The sequence below is a fragment of the Mauremys reevesii genome, linkage group 4 (assembly GCF_016161935.1).
Source record: "Mauremys reevesii isolate NIE-2019 linkage group 4, ASM1616193v1, whole genome shotgun sequence".
Classification (NCBI taxonomy): Eukaryota; Metazoa; Chordata; order Testudines; family Geoemydidae; genus Mauremys; species Mauremys reevesii.
The window spans coordinates 142,727,605-142,744,297 of NC_052626.1; the positions used below are offsets into that span (position 1 = coordinate 142,727,605).

The following is a 16,693-nucleotide window of genomic DNA, read 5'->3' on the forward strand; positions in this document are numbered from 1 at the left end:
ACCGACACTGACACTTTTGATATATAATGTGGCATATTGCCTTTTTTTTCCTGTTTGAAAATCTGGCAATAATACATCTGAGTATCTTCAGTAGATTAAGGGGGAGGAAGGCCAGTATACCTATTCTGCATCTGATCTTTTCCCAGAGCTTTGCAGAATAAAAATGTCAACAATACCAAAGCTGTGTCCTATGCAGAGTAAAAAAGACACCACTACAGTAGTTTTGTGTTGTCTTATTGAATATAATATAATATTCATTCAAAGCAAGACCATCATGAATTCAACAGAGACAACAGTTCTGCAATGAAGTGGCCTGGAAACTTTTTTTTGTGGCAAAGTAAAAATAAAATCTTCACTGTGTGTTTGGTCTTTTTAAATGTCTAAAGTGCTTAACCAAATGAAGCGTCCTTTCCCTTTGGAATAAAACAAAGTTTTACATTTCAGCTTGTTTTCAACAATTCCAGATAGCAGCTGTAGAAAAAAGTGGAAGTGGAAAAAAGCCAATTTGGTCTTATTCAGTATCTGACTAAAATCAGTATTGCAGAATATTTGTCCATCTGAAGTGCTGTGTTGGCAATTTGCCCAAAACCTCATGCACAGCTCTAGTCCCCCAAGAGCTCTGGGGCTATTCTATCTTGCATCAGCAGTGATGGTCCTCCAGAGTTTTCATGAGAGCCAGGGATTGTCAGACTGCAGTGTGCTCTGACTATGCCCCCTCCTCTCCCAACAGGGCCAGGCAGAAGCATTTACATTGACATTAAACTACCCAAGGGTTTCCAATAAGACCAGGGAAATCCTCAGCTACCCAATTAAGGTGGCCTTTTTGCATTGCTGGATGCAGGGGCTCTCTGTAAAATGGAGTAGGTTGCAGCCTCCTTCATCATTAGCAGGGAGGTGTGACTCTTGGACACAACAGGGTTCCTATACCTGCTCATTCTTGAGCCAACTGGCCAACCCACCTACTTGATGGTGATCATAGAACTGGGTGGAAATTTTTCATTAGAAGTTTTAGCTGAAAACTTGGTTTTGAATAAAACAAAGATTTTGTGGAAACTTTGTTTTTCTGAAAAACAAAACAAAACATGTCAGTCACTTGGTTTCCCCCTTTATTCTAGTAGAAAAAGGGGAGGAGGGAGTGGCAGTGTGGGGGTAAAACAAAAACAATTTCTCACACGTTTTTACTCCATTTCACCCCTCTTTTCAACTGGAAAAGTGGGATTTTTTTTATTAGGTTTGAAAAATGAAAGTGGCATATAGTCTTTTTTTTTTTACCTCCCCCCATTTTTTCTCAATGGGGAACAAGTAAAATGTGAGCGGTGGGGGGAGGAGTGAAAACAAGTGTTTCAAAATGTTTGACACAATGGGGAAGATTCTGGGTTGTTATTAATTTGGAGGGAGGGAAAATCGACCAGCTCTAGTTAATATTGGCCCCCCTCTCCTCTCACTAGCCCCGCTCTCTCCTTAAAGGGGGAGAGCGGCGGCTACAGCCAGGGCTGGGACACGGGGCAGAAGCCCTTGCCCCCAGCCTGGGAGAGAGTCACGACCTGGGGCCACAAGGTTCTGCATAGACTAGTCCCTTCGGCTGTTTGCGTCCTACAGGTTGACCCGCTCCGCTCGGGAAAACCTGGCACTGAGTGTTGGAGGCGCTTCAAACCCAAGGGCGCGCGGGGTCCGCGCCGCTGAGGGGACGCACGCACGCGCACACACACAGCCTGGGGCTGCTTCGACAGCTGGCGTTCTACTTCCACGGGTTCGCGCGCGCGCAGCCTGGCGAAAGAGACGGAGGGCGGCGCGCGCGCGCCGGAGCACTTTCAAACCTAACGGCAGCAGCTGCGTTTGGTCTCGCGCCACGCCCGTGACCCGACCGTTGCAGCTGGCGCCTCGGGGAGGGGGCATGGTGGTGGTGGTGCAGGGGCTTCCTAGCGCGAACCCGGCCACGCTGAGCATCTGAAAGGGCGGGCGAGACCGGGCCTGAAACTAACCGAGCGAGGGCTCTGGTGGAGCTCGTGGGAGCAGGAAGGGTTGAGTCCGGGCGCTGCCCGATAGAGGGCTCCGGCTCCTTGGACGGGCCCTCTCACCACCTCCTTCTGAGGGCTGAGTGGGAGAAGGGCTCCCAGGACCTGCGCTGGGCCTTTGCAGTGGGCAAGGGGGGAACCCATCTTTGCAGTGAGGAGAAGGCCCAGCTAGGACTTAGGCCAGTGCCGTGGTGCCCCTTCTCTCCCCCCCGGGGTGGGGGTGTGGTGGGCGGGGTCCCTGTCTGTGAGCCCAGTGAATTGGGTGACACAGGGCTCAGGCAGGATGAGCGCCATAAACAGCAGCTTTGTCTGGGTGACACCCTCTCTGCCTCAGGGACCCTTAGGCAGGACGTACTTGGTGGAGGCCAAGTTCCATGGACACTACCATATCATAGGGACGAGGCGGCCATTCTTTGTGCTGCTGGTGTTTGTGAGCTGTGCCGTGGGAGGTAAGGCGCTTAAGGGCTCCTTTAGACATTTAAAAAGACCAAACACACAGTGAAGATTTTATTTTTACTTTGCCACAAAAAAATGTTTCCAGGCCACTTCATTGCAGAACTGTTGTCTCTGTTGAATTCATGATGGTCTTGCTTTGAATGAATATTATATTGTATTCAATAAGACAACACAAAACTACTGTAGTGGTGTCTTTTTTACTCTGCATAGGACACAGCTTTGGTATTGTTGACATTTTTATTCTGCAAAGCTCTGGGAAAAGATCAGATGCAGAATAGGTATATTGGCCTTCCTCCCCCTTAATCTACTGAAGATACTCAGATGTATTATTGACATGATAGCAAGCAGGTATAGTCACATATTGGATGACTGTAGCACGGCTTGTTCCTCTCAACCCAAGTGAACCTTGCAGACCTCTGGGAATAGAAAATCACTTGCTTGGCCTGTGTGATTACCAGTCCTTCTCAGCATATGTGTCAGCAAAGTGTGTGGTTAATTATTGGAAATGGATCAGACCTAATTGCGTTATGACATCATCAAACTTTTCACTTTGACTAGTTTCACCTTTTATCTCTAACCTTTTGCTCTCTCCCTGTCACCTTCACTGCCGCACAAGTTATATCATTGGGCTTCTCAGCTCCTTTTGTTACCTCTCTCTTCCTGCCTCAGCTTCCCTCTGCACTCTTCTTCCTCATCATTCTGTTCATCTCCTTCCCTTGTGTCTCACTTGACTTCCACAAGCTCCACTTTTCTTTCTTTTGTTATTTCTCTGGTCACATCCCCTCATCAATCATCCATTTCTAGCCCCCCTGGCAAAAAAAAATAAAATAAAAAAAAATCGATCATACATTTTTATATAACAAAGAGGTTCCAAAAACAGCAGGAATCAAGCCACTAATTGGAACCTGAATCTGGAACCAAATGCAGTTCTGCTTGAGCTATGTTAACCTCTTCAGTTATTGTTTCTCTGTTGCCTTTTCATTAAAGTGGTTTTCCTAACTGCTATGACCTACCTGAGACATGGTTGCAAGCTAGCAGCCTTGTCAGTGGAGAAACAATAGTGCAGTTATCATCCTGAGAAAGTAGCATTATACCAAAATTTACTCCAAAGTGTAATTCAGAATTCCAGAGGGCATAGTCTGTCCATCATGCTGCCTAATGTGTAATCATCATAAAGAGAGAGAATAGTCCAAATTAGATATAAAATGAGCTCTGCATATTTAGTTGAAAAGAACTAATCCATACAGAAGAACTTGGTTCCAGTGTAATTGCAGATAAAGAAAGAAGAAAAAAAAGCTCATAAGAAAGGAGGCACCATCATATAATGGCTTAGGAACTACATCACAAGATTTTTAAAGATCTCAGAAACAGAATGTACTCTGGACACTTTGGGTACACTCTCCCGGATCTCCTGCTACTTCATGGTCAGTGCAGTCCTCCGTATCATCATTTTAAATCTGCAAGTTTACTTACCTTTACAAAGCACTAGAAGCTGAATGTTTCAAGCTTCTGCTGATGAGGTATTGAATAGAAAGGTACTCCATGCTGTGGTATTTTCCTTTTCTTTAAACTTTTTCTCCTTGAATTCTGGCTTTCCTTATTTTTTACGCAGCTTTTCTGTTGACTGTTTTCCACCTTTACAGGACCAACAGTCTTAGTGATATGAGGAAGAGAGAAAATTAAGTTCTTAGCTGTCCATTTATTTTGTCTGAGGTATAGGGGTTGCTGATCTAACCCATCATTGCTTCAAGGTTACAGAGGTCTTACCATGGAAGAGAGTAAAGGAGTAGACCCAAACTGGCAGAGAAAAGTTTTGAATGTCAGTGAAGCAAGACTTGCTCTTCAGCCCCCTGCTCTGGGATGGGAAAAGGCCAGAGTCTGTTTTTTTCAGCAGCAATGGATGCAGATCCCTAAGACCACTGACTGCAGGGCAGGGGCGGCTCTACGAATTCTGCTGCCCCAAGCAGGGCGGTGCGCCGCGCAGAAGGGCCGCTGGTCCCGCGCCTACGGTGGAGCTTCCGCAGGCGTGCCTGCGGGAGGCCCACCCGAGCCGCGGGACCAGCGAACCGACCGCAGTCATGCCTGCGGCAGGTCCGGTTGTCCTGCGGCTCCGTTGGACCTCCCGCAGGCATGACTGCGGAAGGTCCGCCAGAGCTGCCTGCCGCCCTGCCCTTAAAATGCCACCCCACGCGCGTGCTTGGCGCGCTGGGGTCTGCAGCCTTAGGACAAATGGCACTCTGGGCAAACTTGTATTTGGTATGCCTGGTGCTCGTGGGATCCCCTATTGCCCCTGGGTTCCCCTCCATCACTTTAGCCCCCATCAGCTCCTTGGGCTCCCCTTTCCCCACAGTGCCCACAGGAAGGACTGCAGAGGGAGGAGTTTCTGAGCCCTGGGAGTTCCCTTAGCCATACACTCCTGACCACTCTTCCTGTGCCCTGGGAGTTCCCTTAGCCATACACTCCTGAGCCCTGGGAGTTCTACTGCGCTATACGCGAACCTGTGTTATATCGGGTCACGTTATAGCGTGGTAGAGGTGTACTCAGATGCTACAGTACAAAGCTATTTGGAATTTGGTAACATGTAACTGTGGCAAATGTTTTTGGGGAGGTGCTAATATGATTCTGTTGGTTAGATTTTTTGCTGGTGTATTTTAACTGGTGTATTTTCAACTAGACTTGATATTGAAAATAGGAAAAAGAAGCAAGTAATTGGTTTTATTGCACAATTAAATGCTGAATAACACTATCCTAGTTAACTGAAACACTTCTTCAGAAATTGCCTTTGCAGATCCCCATTATGGGATTTGCCTTCACTGTATACCTTCCCTAAAGTGAATTCACATGTTGGATTATTTTGCTGTTTATTCAAAACCCCATTTGGTTAAACACTTTCAGATGTTCATAAAACATTTTGGTGTTGTATTGAGGTAATCAGTTCGAGGCATAGAAAATAGAAGGGGGAAGGAAGAAAATATAAAATATAATTGGCAGATATAGTGAGTGCTTTTTGTTATGCTTGTCTCACTTTGCACATTTGAGCCAAAGGGAAATACCAATTCTGATTAGTGCTTACCAGTCAGACCAAGACCTTGAAGGCTTGAACTAGGAACATACATGCAGTTGTGCACTGGATATGAAATAAGTACAGGTTGAACATTGAGTTTATGCATGTTAAATGTAAATTTTCACAACTCTTATATTAGCCTGTTTTCAAACCTAAAATCAAGTAGCAGGTACAGGAGAATTTCAGGTCAGATCTGCTGGGCTGCTTCTGAGCAGAGATGCATGTTTTAAAATTATATACAATGATATTGTTTCTATGTATAATAATTTCTTTTTATTTCCAGCTCTGTTGAGAACCATTCTGAAGAAATCACACATTCCTATTACTGTAATTCTTTCTTTGATTGGAGTTCTCCTTGGAGTAGTGGGCTACTTTGTAAAGGAGGTACTGTATATTTAGTAACTATAACCGTTATTAATGTGGGCCATAAGGCAACACATGGGTTTTTTGTTTGTTTTGTGTTTTTTTTTCACCCCACAGGGTTATAAATGGAGAGAGAGTTTAATTTAGTGCAGGGGTTCCCAAACGGTGGACCATAGAACACTATCCTATATGGCTATCCTTGTTTCCAGATACTAAACAACATTCAGAGGCAGCTAAAAATACATACCTAATACTAGTTTTCCATACAAGATATTTTTGCAGCTGGCACAGGGATGCTATGCGATTGTCAATGAGAGGGGAGTAGACCTTATAATTGTGAATGGGATGGGTTTGCAAGAACGCTCTTTCTATTAAGAAGTAGTTCATGCTATCAAAATATTTGAGAACTGTTGGTCTGGAGGTTAAAGTTCCAATCTAGGCTTAGAGATCTGGCTTTTGCCCACAATTGTCCCAATTTCCTCATTTGTGGAATAAGGATAATAGTTACTTAATTCATAGGGTCTTCTATAGTATACTGAATATTTATAAATCATTTTGAGATACTCAGATGGTAGGCACTGTAATTGCAAAGTATAGTTTCTGGACTGCCTGTTGTGGAAAAAATCATTTTGGTAAAACCTCACTTTTCATTACTGCACATAAACAATAGATTATGTGCTTACTGTTACACATCTGGGGCCTATTCATAAATAGTTTACTGAAGAAATGTTAGTGGAATAAAGTGACGAGAGTGTAATTGTTTCTTATCTCACAGCCTGAAAACTGAAGTAAAACAGGAATAAGTCTTTAAATGTGTATAGATATAGTGTGTCCTTCTGTTTAGTAAAAAGAAACACCAAATGTAGTTTAAAGGCTATATTTAGTTGCAAAGCAACATGTTTTAATCATTAGCAGCTAATGAGAATTATCCTTTCTTTAGGAAAATAACTAAAAAGTACAAATGCAGAAGAAGATTAAAATCAATGATTAAATCAAGGTTTCCTGCTTGCTGGTTTACATTGTGATTAAAATTGATGATTTAAATCATTTCACTCTGCCACAGAGCAAATTAGTGGTAGAGATGGGTTTTATTACCCAACCATTGCTCAGTCTTAAATTTGTTTAGTCCACAGTAACACACTAAACTATTGCTGCATCTCTGCATATGCATCAACAGTTATTCCCATTTTGTGACTGTGCATTTGATTTTTTTCTTTCTTTGCACTTATCTTTATTGAATTTTATCTTGATAAGCATACTCTCCACTCCATTATCCAGGTCATTAATGAAAATACTGAATAGTACCAAACCAAAGCCTGACCTCTGTTGGACCTAGGGTGACTAGATGTTCTGATTTTATAGCGACAGTCCTGATTTTGGGGTCTTTTTCTTATATAGGCTCCTATTACCCCCCACCCCCATCCCGATTTTTCACATTTGCTGTCTGGTCACCCTAGCGGCATGTGGAGTCCCTAAGATAAAATCCACCCTCCCTTGTAAACAAGGGCTCACTCAGCTGAAGGGAACTCACCTAGCTCAGTAAAAGACTCTGTTTAACAATGTGATTAAAACTTTGATTAATTGTGATTAATTATTTTAATCACTTGACAGCCCTAGTATTTACTTTTCCTGTTTCTAACAAATGGGAGCACATAAGGTGGAGGAGAGAGAGAATAGAAAAGGTGGGGGAAATGCAGCTTTTTTTTTTTTTTTTGATTCTGGGTGGCTCGTCAGTTATGAATGGATGCTTTGGCTGGCAGGTCAACTGTTGCTTGGACTCTGGTTTACATTCTGTTCAGGGATGTCATCTGCTTGGGTCTTTTCTCCTTAGGGCATGATTGTAGTCATTTCACTATGCTGATGCAGTGCAGCTGATTTCAGGATTTGATTTTCAGGACTCACAAGTGAAGAACAAAGTTCTTTGAGCAAGACCTAATGGCCTTCATCTCAGGAAGAAAGTCTTTCAGTCTGGTCTGCTTCTTTTTCTTGGTGGTCAGGGAAGATGAGATGAGTTGAGATGATGAGCTGGCTTGTGCAAGGACACGGGATGATATATATATATATATATATATTTTTCAAAATCTCTTTTTAAGAACACCCAGAAAGAAAAAAGTGGGCTGAATAGTCCCCTCTCCTTATTATTTTGTCCACCAGTTAGGCCTAATATCCAACACACCAATTTTGTTTGATTAATTTCTGGTTCTCCATCTTCTGTTTTTAACATACATGATTTCTCTATAGTCCTTGAATTATATCAATATGACCTTTTTTTTTTTTGTTTGGACTAATTTAGTCTCTGTCTGGTTCTCCTGCACCTGTTTATAGCATTCATTAGTAATTTGACTTATTTCCCATCAGCATTTGTTGTTATAGGTTATTGTGGCATCTTACGAACTTTCACATACTTTTTATGTTTGAGCTCACAATTGGGGTAAACTTGTAAACCCAGTTATCACAGCAGAGATTTCTCTCAGCAGTCTATTAATTTGAGGTCTCTGGAATCACCAAGACTCTCACTTGGCCATATATTTAGCTCTCAAGTAATTTCTCCCACAAGTATAGAACACAGTAGAGCAAGTTGCTACAAATGATAGGTCAGCAAAGTTTTATGTGCGCAAAGGGGGAGGACTTGTTCATAACAACTTTGCAAAAAGTCTGTATAGCTACGAGTTTGGTGTATTTTAGAGTCCACCCGATTGACCTACATGGTAGTGAGAATTCACAATGAGATCATCGGTCATCTGAGCAGGGATTCTACTGAGATGCACAAGTGGTCACTAAAGGATTCACTGACTTAGGACATTTTCAACCTTTGGGATTTTCTGAACATAGATCCTTTCACAACAAGATTCAACACCATGTGCCCACTTCTGTTCAAGAGCAGTCTCAGACATTTAGTTGATGACAGATGTGTTCTTTCTCAGTTGGAGGATTGATCTAATGTATTCTTTTCCCTCTTTCCCATTAATATTAAATGTGGTGGCAAAGATAAGGCTGGACTCAGCCACAATGATACTAGTTGACTTGGTAGGGGAGAAACAGCAATGGTACATTCTGATGGGATCCCTGGAGTACAACCTGGAACTGTGGGACCACTGTGCCCCCTTAACTCTGAAAGCTATGTTGGTGACAAGCAGCCAACCCCTTCCAGGCGCTGTGATCACTCAGCCATCAGCACGTGGAGACTCACACCCTGCAAAATTGCATGAATGCTCTCTAAGTCACTCATGAATCATACAGAGAGAAGCACCAACCAATTCCACCCAAGCCTCGCACCCCAGAAATATACCCCCTAGGACAGTCCAAGCTCATTAATTAGTTTGTCGCTTCCTCAAAGGAAAGTGGACATGTACCAGTCTTTGTAATCAGAGCCGAGATTTCCTGAGCACCTCAACCAAAAACACAGTTTTAAATAAAATATAAAATGGATTTATTAACGAAAGAAAGATAGATTTTAAGTGATTAGAAGTAGCAGGCATAGAGATCAAAGTAGGTTACAAAGGAAATAAAAATAAATTCACAGTCTAAATTCCACAGACTAAGCTAGATTGGAATCAAGCAGTCTTTCCCCCTGAGAGATGTTATAGGCAGCTCACAGTTCTCAATACACAGGCTGGATTCCCTTCCCAGCTTGGGACTAGTTCAAGGGGGAGGAGAGAGGCCAAGTGATGATGTCACTGTCGCTCTTTTATACTTTCTTCCAGCTGCTAGAAGAATCTTTGTTGTGACGGCGGGATTAGGCTACCCTCATTGTGTACGTGCCCTCTTTGAGGAGTCTCTGGGATAGTGGATTCTTCTTGATTGGCCATCAATGCCTGTCTGGCCAGTGATAGTTGCTCCTTTGTCATTGCTGAAAAGACCAGCTGTGGGCATCTTCCAACCTCACAACATATTTCAGTAACACATATAGCAATACTTCATATACAATGATAGTACATACAGTTCAACAGTATATTAAGGTTCAACAGATCAAGACTTTTAAAATCATACCTCGCAAGGCATGCATTGTACAAAACATATCATGATCATATGACAGTATTGAATATCGGGGTTCCAGAGTTCCTATTTTGAGGTACAGAGTGTCACATATGTCAAAGTTAAAATCAAGACTCACAATTTGTCAGACCACTCTGTTTTTATTAGCAAAGCGCTCCGCCAATAACATTCAGATAATGTGAGTGGCCATGCAAGACCCAAACAGTCTTATTTATACAGATAAAAGAGCGGGAATCAAACAAAGGGACAAAGGAGAAAACAGCAAAATTCACCTGGGGCATAGCATGCATATCCTACTTCCTTACTAACTCCTATCCATCTAAGGCTAATGCTTCACCAATTGCCCTTAAACGGTGCAAATTGTTCTATGTTAATGTCTGTTTTCCTGACACCTGGACTCCAGCATTCCAGCGACTTTCCTTAAAGGTACAGACAGCATTTCTTTAATCCTATCTATTTTGTAACATAATTCATTCTACTTTCACACATATATGGACTTAATTTCCTTTGCATAAGAAAAATACAGCTTCTACCATTAACACTGGATGTGCTGTTCCACCAGCAAGGGAGTCTTTTATCCAGATCCTCAACTGTTACATCTAGCAGCTTGGGGAATAGGACTTTAACAGATTTAGAGAAATCTTGCTCCTTAGATGTGCAATGTGTTTCAATTCAAGAACAGTCAACTAGAAAATGTTATGATTTGATATAGAAAAGATTTGTTGTATAATTGCTTGATTTAAAAATTGGGTTTATTTAGTCTGAAGAAGAGAAGACTGAGAGGGGACATAAGAGTTTTCAAGTACATAAAAGGTTGTTACTAGGAGGGGGGAGAAAAATTATTCATCTTAACCTCAGGATAGGACAAGAAGCAATAGGCTTAAATTGCAGTAAGGGTGTTTTAGGTTGGACATTAGGAAAAACATCCTAACTGTCAGGGTGGTTAAACACTGGAATAAATTTCACAGAGAGGTTATGTAATCTCCATAATTGGAGATTTTTAAGAGCAGGTTAGAGAAACATCTGTCAGGGATGGTCTAGATCAGTAGTTCTCAACCAGGGGTCTGGGCCGCCCTGGGGGGCCACAGGCAGGTTTCAGGGAGTCCACCAAGCAGGGCCAGTGTTAGACTCATTGGAGCCCAGGGCAGAAAGCTGAAGCCCTGAGTTCTGCCACCTGGGTTTGAAGTTGAAGCCTGAGCAATTTAGCTCTGTGGGGCCTGCTGTGGCATGGGGCCCCAGGAAGTTGCCCTGCTTGCTAGCCCCTAATGCCAGTCCTGTCTTTTATATGTAGAAAACCAGTGGTGGTGGCACATGTGGACCATGGAGTTTTTATAGCATTGTGTGGGGGCATAGAAAGAAAAAGGTTGTGAACCCCTGTTCTAGATAATACTTAGTCCTGCCATGAGTGCAGGGGACTGGACTAGATGACCTTTCGAGGTCCCCTCCATTCCTACGATTCCACAGTTCTATGATAAGGATATTGATCTTGCGTCAGCTCCTATTCAGTGTATTTTAGAATATTTATTTAACTTTAAAAATGTGTTTATTGCCTCACTTAAAGTACATTTAGCAGCAATAGTAGCTTATCATACATCTACTGATAGTAAATCTATCTTTTCACGTGACTCTTAAAAAGATTTTGAAGGGTTTATTAAACTTGTTATCTGCCAGTAAAAAATCCAGTTCTTCCATGGGATTTAAACTTGGTATTAACAAAACTTATGTTTCCACCATTTGAACTCTGTCAGGGTGTTCTTTATTTCATCTTTAAATTAAAACAGCTTTTATAATAGCAGTCACATCTGTTAGAAGAATTTGTGAACTGCATGCATTGATTCTTGACCCTTCCTACACTGTTACTCAAAGTCAAAATTGTACTTAGACATCAGCCCATATTTTTTCCTGAAGTAATTTTGGACTATCATGTTAATCTATTCATTTACTGGTCTTCTTTCCTAGACCTCTTGCTCATAAGAGGAGTCTAGATTACATTGTTTAGATGCCAAGAGAGTTTTGTCATATTATGTGAATAGGACTGAGGAGTTGTAGGCTTCTCCCAAATTATTCATTTCCTATGCTGGAAATTTTAAAGGTCAAGCTATCACTACGTAATCCTTGTCTAGATGGGTTAGGCAGTATATAGAGGAGAGTTATAAGATCTCTTCTGTTTCTCCTCCTGGGGGTCTTAGAACTCACTGCATACGAGCAATAGCTTCCCCTGTTATATGTACTAGATGTGTTCCCCTTACTGAAATTGCAAAGCCACCACTTGGCGTTCTAGTCACTCTTTAACGTTATGCTTTAGATTTTGTAGCTAGATCTGAGGCTCAGTTTGGCAGAGTGGTGCTTCAGTCTTTAATTAGGAGGACCCTGTGTCCCTCTACCTTTTTATTTACTGCTTGCCAAATGATCCCAAGAATAGAAATATGCAGAGGACACTTGAAGGAGAAATGAAAGTTACTTACATGTAGGTGGAGTTATTTGAAATAAACTCTGCATATTCATATTCCCAGTCTGCCTTCCCCTTTTCTGCTGAGTTCTAATCAATTTTATACTCTATGTTAACAGTGGCAGGAACTGAGGTGGCACCATGCCCCCTTTTATAGCCTCCCCCTCAGAATGTGCTTGAATGATGAGGGAAGGAGTAGGAGGGGTGCATGTGTGCTCTAATGGATACTGTATCAGCAGGTTCCACCATCCAGTCTGCACTGGTTGGTGCATCCCAAGAATGTGAATATGCAGAGTCCATCTCAAAGAACTCTAGTTACAGGTAAGTAACCTTCATTTATTTCTGTATATAAAACTTCAGTGTTTTCTCCCCAGGTGTCTTTCATACTAGGTTCCTAGGTTTAGAGGGAAAGGCCTTCTGTGAAAGAGTTGTGCAAGGCTGTCATCTGGCAGTCTACGTATATTTGTTACAAGGCACTACTGACTTTTACTGTGAGCTTCATAGATGCTTGGCCTTAGATGGGTGCTGAGCATTGTCATTTTGTAATGGCCTTTTTCTCCCCAGCTGGGGAACCTGTGTGCACTGTTACTTGGAACCCATTGGTCCAAATTGTTAAAAGAGGCAGTGCAGTTTGGTGAGAGGAGAATGACAAATATTTAGAAGTCGATGATTGATCATATTGTCTTGACAGTTTGAACAGCAAAGGGAAATCAGTTGGTCCAGAATGATGATTACTTAATATCCTTGCAGATTTACAGATAGGAAAAAACCTTTTAATTCCCCCCCCCATTCCATAATATATATGTATTTCCCAGAAATCACTTAATAAATGTACTTTACTTTCTTTTGTATTGTCAGTTTCGCGTTTTGACAGAATACGTTGCAGAAATTGATCCGATCCTGTTTCTTCATATGTTCACACCTGTTATAATATTTACTGCCGCTTTTGAAATGGATTTTTATTTATTTCGGAAATCATTTTGGCAGGTGAGATGTGATTTCAGAAACTTCCTATTAGAGTTCATTATATGGAAAAGATAAGAGGTAATTGTGTCCTTGTTTTTCTTTGTGGCTGTAAAGTGGTTGCAATGGTTTGGTATACATTATAAATTATAAAAAGAAAAGGAAAAGCTTAATTGGAGCAATAGGACTTTAGAAACCTTTTTACTTTTTTAAATGTAGCGCCATCTCATCTGTGAGTTGGGAGTTTGCCTCTCTCAACCTGGAGTGAAGAAGAGAGAGGTCTTGGGGAGAGAGAACTGGGGTAGGTCATAGCCCTCAATTTCTCTGTCTTTCCAGTGCTGATCTTAAGGTCTGTGGGGGAGGGTATTAGAAAAGGTCTGCTCAACAGAGAGCTTAGAGGCAACTTCAGTGTAAAAGACCCAGTATACTCCTCAGGAGACTTCTGCCAGCCTTGTTTTCTCCTTCACCACCCTGTCAGATGTCCATTCAATCTCTTCAGGAAAGAGAGTTGTCCCATAGTTATCCAGGCTGCCACAAATTTTTCTGGAGTGAGTGCTCCTTTCAGCACCTCCAGCTAATTCTACTATCTTTGAGCATGAAGAGTTTCTTCTTTAGCATGCCCCCATCCCTCAACATCCAGAATTGTTCCTCAATCTTGAGAGGGGGCACAGGTGCTCCTTTCTATGCTGCAGTTCCAGTATTCCTTCGATAGCTGTTACCAGTTAAACCAGTTGTTTAAAAGATGCTGATTTGGCTGGCACTGCCTGCTGCTGATAAATAAAACTAGCTGAACAGAGAGAAAGGCTTCTACCTATGAAAAAACATAAATGGATGAGGATTAGTTGGTTGCACCTAAATATATAAAAATAATAAACAACATAGATGGCTCAGAAAGTAATACCTGTAGTTAAGGTTGCATGCATTTTCCATTATAAGGTTTTGTTTCAGTTGCTTATAACTTTGACAAACTTAAACTGTTTGGGATGAAAATTTCCATGCTAGAGGTCTGTATGAATCAAAACGTGTCTGGCAAGTTTCAACTAAAATGATAAAGCTGTTTCCAAGAACAAGGTTATGGAAAAACACGTTTTGCCCATGTAAAAGAATAATTCTTACAACTCTTTCATTGAAAAAACATAGCACCTCTGCTGTGGAACAAGATACTTTAAATTTGTCATTGGGGCAGGGTTGCTCTGGTGTCAGAGTTGTGCCTTTTACTTTGTCGGTGAAAATTTGCCCAAATTGGGCACGTGCTCAGTGGAGTCTAATAAGAGTTTGACTGCTAAATTCTCCAAAGAGTCAGTCTGCACTGAGCATGCTCTATCCCCTTGCAACTCCTATATGCTGACCGGATTGTGCATGCGCTATCTCAGGGTTGGAAAGGACTAGCAGGACTTTCCCTGCAACTGCTTCTCTTGGCTGCTGGATGCTGCTTGGCATTGGGTATGTGGACAGAGAGCAGGCAGACTGTCTTTCCTGTGCTCTCAGTGCTCCTGGTGCTGGCACCTAGTCAGTGAGGAGGAGGAAACAGACAGACTTGAATGCAAAAGGATCAGGAGTGTGGGTGGAAGGGGTGAGATATGCAGGGCAGAGACACACAGGAGCTCAGGGGTGGATTTAGGAGCATGGGAGGAGGGGAATAGCAGCAGGACAGTAAGGGGAGATATGAACAAGTGATAAGGGAAAGAGATGCGGTGGAGGAGAGGGGAAAAAGCAAAGGATAAGGATGATAGGAGCAATGAGTGGGGATAGAGGCAGCAGTTAAACTGGGGGGAAATGGACCATGCCAGAGAGGAGCAGGAACTGAGGTGGTGGGGATAGGGCAGAAAGGGCCAGGGAAAGGTTTGTGGGGGACAGGGGCAGAAGAGTCTGTAACCACTAGTTACTACGTTCCCTGACATAATTTAGATTTTAACATATTATTCTTGAGTCTCAACATTCCTTTGCTTTCTAGTAAATAGTTGTGAAACCTTTTGGGTCAAGTGTGTCTCCATCCCCCTCTAGTGGCAGGTTCACATGGAAAAGTCTTAACTCAAGTGACAGAGGACTATGCTGTGGCTCTAGAGATCAACCCAATCCTGCTGAAGACCGTATTTGGGATCGTTATGGTTCCACAGAATGGAATTTTTGTTCTTTTCAGTTTTATGGGTTTTTAAAAAGGAAATTGCATCCAAAATTTTAAAAGAATATTAAGATTGCAAAGTCCAGTATGCAAAGTTAGGAAATGATTGAATTAAGTGTGCTCATGCAACCTTAATTGGCCCTCTTGTTTATGCATTAGTACAGTCTTTAGTTACATGATCTCACAGTATATTTTCTTCAGGATCCCTACCTCATTTAGTGCACCTGATGGACTGTGCTTTGGGAACTCATTCAGGATGTTAGGTGAATGAAGAGCTTGTGTATAGGATTCCTGCCTCATTTGTTGCAGAGGTTGGAAAGTGTGATGAATGAGGAAGGGAACTGCAGGAAGAGAAGGGATTGCCTCATGGTTAAGACAGTTGAATGTCACACTGGAGAACTGGACTCTGTCCCTGCTTATGCCCCAGAGCTTCTTTGTGATGCAGGGCAAATCACTTAAACCAAAACTTTCATAGATGTCCATGGTGTATTCATCATTTTCTGAGTACCCAGCATGAGACACGGGTCTGATTTGCTGAAGTGCCGAGAACTCACAAGTGAGGACAATGGGAGCTCTGCTCTGAAGATATAAGTGCTATAAAATGCTAAGTACACTGAAAAAAATAAAGCTCTAGGCATCTCATTGGGCACCCAAAATTAGCTGACGTTTTTGACAATTTTGTTTTTAATCTCTGTCCCTGAGTTTCCCCACGTGTAAAATGGGGATAATATTCACCTCATCTCATGGGTTTTGTGAAGATAGGTTCATTAACATTTGTAAAATATTAAGATACTCTGGGTATGTCTATACTACCCGGCGGGTAGCGATCGATCTGTCGGGGATCGATTTATTGTGTGTAGTGTAGATGTGATAAATCGATCCCTGATCGCTCTCCCATCGATTGCTGAACTCCAGCAGTGCGAGAGACGGAAGCAAAGTCGACGGGGAAGCCGCGGCTGTCGATCCAGCGCTGCGAGGACGTGAAGTAAGTCATTTTAATTTGATCTAAGATACGTTGACTTCAGCTACGCTATTCTCATAGCTGAAGTTGCATATCTTAGATCAATTTCCTTCCCCTCCCCAGTGTAGACCAGGCCTATGATGACACCACTGTAGAAAAGCCAATGAGGAAATTAATAATTATATTCAATGCAGGGTTTGGATGGTGTGCAGCAAACAATGTATGGCGTTACACCCCGAATGATGAGAATAAAAAAGAAATATTGACTAGCTATCCATTCAGTGAACAGCTGTCCGTCCTGTGC

The 16,693-nt window shown here is 42.3% G+C and overlaps 1 protein-coding gene across 13 annotated transcripts in view; it reads left to right on the top strand.

Annotated features, from left to right (window-relative positions):
• The first annotated feature begins 1,542 nt into the window (after positions 1–1,542).
• LOC120405177 (sodium/hydrogen exchanger 10-like) overlaps positions 1,543–16,693 on the top strand; it is a 195,040-nt gene continuing 179,889 nt past the window's right edge. For 9 of the 13 annotated variants that reach the window (XM_039538539.1, XM_039538534.1, XM_039538537.1 and 6 more), the window contains exons 1-3: positions 1,543–2,464; positions 5,819–5,919; positions 13,202–13,330. In XM_039538539.1, coding sequence (XP_039394473.1) covers positions 2,299–2,464; positions 5,819–5,919; positions 13,202–13,330 — 396 coding nt within the window. In that variant the 5' untranslated portion in view covers positions 1,543–2,298. Of the gene's footprint in view, positions 2,465–3,734; positions 3,896–5,818; positions 5,920–12,582; positions 12,665–13,201; positions 13,331–16,693 lie in introns of those variants that run through there. The other 4 variants (XM_039538535.1, XM_039538541.1, XM_039538542.1 and 1 more) reach the window with 4 other exon arrangements.